The 5,666-nt window shown below is 49.3% G+C and overlaps 1 protein-coding gene across 1 annotated transcript in view; it reads left to right on the top strand.

Moving 5' to 3' along the window:
* Positions 1-5,666, top strand: part of ACACA (acetyl-CoA carboxylase alpha) — a 114,098-nt gene that overhangs the window by 66,237 nt on the left and 42,195 nt on the right. The window contains exons 40-41 of the mRNA XM_057383265.1: positions 752-907; positions 1,385-1,531. Coding sequence (XP_057239248.1) covers positions 752-907; positions 1,385-1,531 — 303 coding nt within the window. The remainder of the gene's footprint in view (positions 1-751; positions 908-1,384; positions 1,532-5,666) is intronic.

The following is a 5,666-nucleotide window of genomic DNA, read 5'->3' on the forward strand; positions in this document are numbered from 1 at the left end:
ATGTGGCTCTGGTGCTCTGTGCCCCGTGGGGATGTGCCTCTGGTGCTCTGTGCCCTGTGGGGTTGTGGCTCTGGGTGCCCTGTGGGGATGTGGCTCTGGTGCTCTGTGCCCCGTGGGGATGTGGCTCTGGGTGCTCTTTCCCCCGTGGGGATGTGGCTCTGGTGCTCTGTGCCCCATGGTGCTCTGTGCCCCGTGGGGATGTGGCACTGGGTGCTCTGTGGCCTGTGGGGATGTGGCTCTGGTGCTCTGTGCCCCATGGGGATGTGGCTCTGGTGCCCTGTGCCCCATGGGGTGCTCTGTGCCCCGTGGGGATGTGGCTCTGGGTGCTCTGTGCCCCATGGTGCTCTGTGCCCCGTGGGGATGTGACTCTGGTGCTCTGTGCCCCATGGGGATGTGCCTCTGGGTGCTCTGTGTCCTGTGGGGATGTGGCTCTGGTGCTCTGTGCCCCGTGGGGATGTGGCTCTGGTGCTCTGTGCCCCATGGGGATGTGGCTCTGGTGCTCTTTCCCCCATGGGGATGTGGCTCTGGGTGCTCTGTGCCCCATGGGGATGTGGCAGCAATGCTGGGATGGCGTGGTGGCAGTGTCCAGGTGTCCCCCAGGGCAGTGATCAGTGATGGGGCACTGTGTGCCCGCCTGTGCCAGCCTTGCTGGGAGCAGGAGCAGCCTGGGGATTTTATGCAGAGCTGGCTCAGCTCAGTGTGCAGAACCCATGGATGAATTAACCAGGAGCTGGCTGTGGTTTTCCTGCAGATCATGTTCCAGGCCTATGGAGATAAGCAGGGACCTCTCCATGGGATGCTGATCAACACCCCCTACGTGACCAAAGATCTGCTGCAGTCCAAGAGGTTCCAGGCACAGACTTTGGGCACCTCCTATGTCTATGACATTCCTGAGATGTTCAGGCAGGTGAGTTTTCCTTGGGCTCTTGTTGCTCTTCTCTTTTCTATCCTAATTGTCAGGGTCACAAGGAGCCTGGGGTGGCACCACTGGTGCCCTTATCAGCTGTGGATTGAGTCTGCTTGGAATGAATTCAGGACAAACTGCTGCTGGAGTTCCATTAATGAGCCAAGCACTAAAAGACAAAACATAAAAAAAAAATCTTCCCTTTATTGTTTTTTTTGTTTTCCCACCTCATTATGTGCCCCTCCTGATTTGCTGGGTTCTATCCTCAACCACTTYGTTCAAATTGCATTTTGGGGGAAACTCTTCCCTGATTGAAATTCCAAGGTGTTATCCATGGAGTACCGTCAGTCATACTGGCAGGAGGGATATTTTGGGGTTGGGAATAATCCCAATTTCAGTTGGGAACACCACGCTGGAGTAGATTGAATATAAATATTTGCAGATGATGTTGTTAACCAGAATTTCTCTTCCCTCCCCCAGTCTTTGATCAAGCTGTGGAATTCCATGAAYGAGCACGCGTTCCTGCCCCCAGCCCCGCTGCCCTCGGACATCCTGACCTACACAGAGCTGGTTCTGGATGACCAGGGCCAACTGGTGCACATGAACAGGCTGCCAGGGGGAAATGAGGCAAGTGCCACTTCCTTTTGTGTTTCTTCTCTCTCTCTGTGCCCCCCAAAAYGTTGTGCTTTGGGCTGGGTTTGACAATTGTGATGAAAATTTACCAGCCAGGCACAAAATCTATTCCTTCAGCCTTRCACAGATGAAATCTCACTCTTGAAAATGAGATTTTTGTTTCATTAAAAATTAATACCTTCCCTACAATGGGTATTTTAACTTCCATAGTAAATGATGATTCCATTTCAAACCTGTGCTGGTTTTCCTTCATAATTAAAAAATGCTCGTTCAGCTGTTCCAGATAACTGGGGTTTGTATTTGAGCAAAATGTGTTTTACAAGACTAAATAGAAATATTTTCAATTGCTAAAAAAACCCCMAAAAACCCAGCACTCGCAGACAAAACCATTTTATGCTTCCATTTTCCTGCTCTGCACATGGATTGTATCCAGGTATGGAGAACATCACTCTCTGGAGTAGGATTTACTCAAGACTTACAACAATCTGGTGCTGGGGATGGTGCAGTCACTCCTTGAGCTCGAGCAGGAGAAGGCTGAGSTCTCCTGGTGGGATTTTGCTGGGATGTCTTCAATAACTGAAATTTGAGCAGTTCTAAGTGATGGTATCRTTTATTTTTTCTTGGTGTCGTTGAACCAGCATCAGCTTTTTCCTAAAAACACAACTCAAAATTTGCAAAGGCTCTGTTCACAAACATCAGTGCAGTGATGGGAGGAAGCAGGGCTTTTCCTCCCCATTTCCTGCACGGATTTTGGCAGGGGAAGGTTTGCAATGTGCCTGATGGTGACTGTGGGATCACCACAGCCTTGTCTTCTGCTGGACTTCAGGAGAAACGCTTGAACTGGTCTAATTAAAACTGGGWTGAGCTATTCCCTGCATTCCCAGTGCCTCGTGCCATCATCTTTCTCTCTTTGCCTGCTCTCGTTCAGCCTTTGAGTGGATGGTGGCTGGGGAAATAGCAAAGTCCCTCAGGGACRTCGCTCTGTTCTTGCTGAAATTACAAGCACAGAGCTGCCTGGGCATGAACATGTAGTGTTTACTCTGCCAGCATGAATACAAATAGTCTTATTATAAGAGATTCTGTACCCAAAGACCACCAAAAAAAAAATTAGGAGATTTTTTTTAACCCTTGGTAGACTTGGTTGTGCTCGGTCTGTACAGAATTGACGTGGTTGTTCTGGTGTGTGCAGTGTTGGGATTTAAATGAATCTGAGGTGATCTAGCCARTGTTTTCTTGCCCAGAGGGGTTGTAGAGGTTGTGGATTCCCCATCCCTGGAAGGACAGGGCTTTGAGCCACCTGGGATWGTGGGAGGTGGTGCTGGATGGGCTTTGAGGTCCCTTCCAGCTCCACAGTGGAGTCTGTGCCCCAGAGATCCAGAGGCAASAGCTGCTTCCAGTGAGCTGGCAAGTGAAATAGGAACTTCCCAGCTAAATGTGAGATTTTTATTATTRTTTTTGTTTCTTGCCAGTGAAAATTGCTGATTTTCTGAATTCAAAGTCTTTGGCTGCAGTCCCTGCCCTGACACAGGGCAGGGCAGCAGCTCCAGGCTGGGATTCTCCCTGTTTTTGAAGAGTTTCCAGGCAGCATTTTGGGAAAAATGGGCTGATCTGTCTGTGTTTTCAGAGAAATCAGGGAAATCTGATTTAGGTTGGAAGGACCTTAAAGCTCATCCCTTTCCACCCTTGCTGTGCTAAAWGGGGAAATGTCTGAAGGAGTGAGGAGCTGGGTGAGCACAGAGCAGCCCAGGGGTGTATTGGTGTATCCAGCTCTGTTTGAATCACAGTGCTGGAGCACTGTGCCCCCCTTCAGAGCTTTTATTAGCAGAAATCTGGGTGTGGAAAGGTAATTCCCTCAACCCCTGCAGAACCCCATATATTCCCTTCAACCCTCAGCTCCCATTTGGATATTTTTCTATGTATTTATGTGTTTTCACTACAATTTGCCCTGATCCTCTGGCACCAGGAATGCTGCTAAGACCCAACTAATCATCAAGGACAAGGAGAAAGTGGTGTAAGGAGTGCAGCAACACCCCACATTCCCYTTTCATCCCTCTCCCTGTGCCCACAGAAAATGTCATTTTCCCCACTGGCACTAGATGTCACAGTTTTTCCTCCTCAGTAGTGTGAAGATCAGAAATAATCCACAATCAGAGCTGYTCCAGCACCTTTCTGGGTAGCTGGGAAGGTTTGGCCAGGGGAAATTCAGGATGGCAGAGGGCTCCTGGAATGCTGCTCCGGTGGCTTTCCGGATTGCCAGAGGCACAAAGGTGTAGCTAATGCATTTTATACAAGCACAGCTTAATCGTTGAGCTGCATGTTCTGCTTTGTCACCCCCTGTTCCTGCATTTTATGGCAGGCACAGGGAATTAAACCAGCAACGAGAGCTGCTGCAGCTTTCCTGGAGGGTTTTAAAATCCCCAAATCCAAGCCTTCCAGGAGCAGGGATGGAGGTGGTGGCAGAGTTTTATTCTCTTATTTTCATACAGATGTTTGAACAGGTCTGTGTGGGTTTTTTGGATCCTGTGGACAGAAAAGTTCTGGCCCACAGGGAAGCTCCTAATGAAGGATGTCTAATCCTGTCTGTAATGTGTTTTTATCAATCTGAAACTTCAGGAGGAATTTCTTCCTGGAAAAGGTGGTCAGGCTGCCCTGGGAGGTGCTGGAGGTGTCCAGGAAGGGCTGGATGTGGCACTCTGATAGATTTGACGAGGTGGGGATGGGTCCCAGRTTGGAGTYGCTGATGTTGGAGGTGTTTTCCAGCCCCAGTGACTGTGGGATTTTGTGACACCTTTCCCTGGGGTCACGTCCCATCCTGGAGCTGTTCCCTGCTGTCACTCCAGCCGTGCCAGCGTCCTTGGCTGTGTCCATTGCTGAAGGACATCTTTCCCAGAGCCAAGAAGGAATCCTGGTTTTTGGCATGCACCCTCTTCAAGGTATGGAGCTGGAATGCCTCTGGCAAAGTCTGTGCATCCTTCCCTTTTCCTGGGAGCTGGTTCATGCTCTGGATAAACATCTGAAAGCTCTCTGAGATCTGAGCTTCCAGGCARCACATTCAAATGATGAAATGCCCAAATTGCCACGTCTGCAGCAAGCAAATACCCACATCCAGGTTTCCAAATTTCAGTGTGAATAGACAGAATGAGGCCTGGCCTCAAGTCCACTGGGTGGGATTGTTGGGGTGGCTGTGCASGGCCGGGAGCTGGATCATTGATCTCTATGGATCTTTTCCAGCTCAGGATATTCTGTGATTCTTCAGGAATTGCAGAACCTGCCAGAAAGAGCTTGAAAAGCTCCCTCTCCCCAGCTGCTCCTGGTTTTCTCCCCTCTGCTGGGAGCCTGGGATCAGCTCCTTCCCCGTTCCCCTCGGTGCCCATTGTCAACTGCCACCAGCAGTCAATTTGGAACTGCATCAGTGTGTGTATTACCGTTCCCATCGATAGTGCAATTAATGTTGAAGTCAATTTTGGTGTTAATTTTAGGCCATGATTAGTGTTGACACTGGGTGTCAAACGAGCGGCGTTTACGAGCGCCGGGGAAGCGTTTTCCTGCCCCTCGATGCTTCCATTAGGGCCAGGATGGAGTGGGAGAAGGTGTGTGCAAAATGATACATCTGAAAGTTGGGTGTCATCTCTGATTCTGCAGGGCTGGGGCCGTGCAGGGAGCAAATGACAGCTGAGCACTGAAWCCTAATCACAGTTTGGAGCATCAGAAATAATGATCACTTCTGATCGGGGCTTGTGAATAATTCATCCCCTTTGATTTTCACGTGCTGCCCACTGATACTTTTCAAACCAAATGTGTTCCTACAGGAGAATAATGGTCCCACTTCTTATGGAAATACCGGGGCACAAATCATTTTGCCAACATAAAAACAGTTAAATAAGACGGTTCCTGCTTTTATTTTTCCCTCYGCCTCTTCTTCACTCCTGGGTGTGCTGGGAATGGAACTGTGGCAGGAGCAGCATTTCCAAACTGTGCTGCCTCTTAAAAAAAAAAAACCTGTTCCAAACCTAGGGCTGCTCAACTTCACCTACCAGTGCTCTTAAGTGATTARCTCAACCTGGCTAATTAACCTGGGAACTCTGCAGTTTTTGGCRTGCTGCCTTTAACTTAAAAATCTCATTATTCC

This window comes from Malurus melanocephalus, unplaced genomic scaffold (genome assembly GCF_030028575.1).
Source record: "Malurus melanocephalus ecotype Western Australia unplaced genomic scaffold, MMel_1.1 scaffold_617, whole genome shotgun sequence".
Classification (NCBI taxonomy): domain Eukaryota; kingdom Metazoa; phylum Chordata; class Aves; order Passeriformes; family Maluridae; genus Malurus; species Malurus melanocephalus.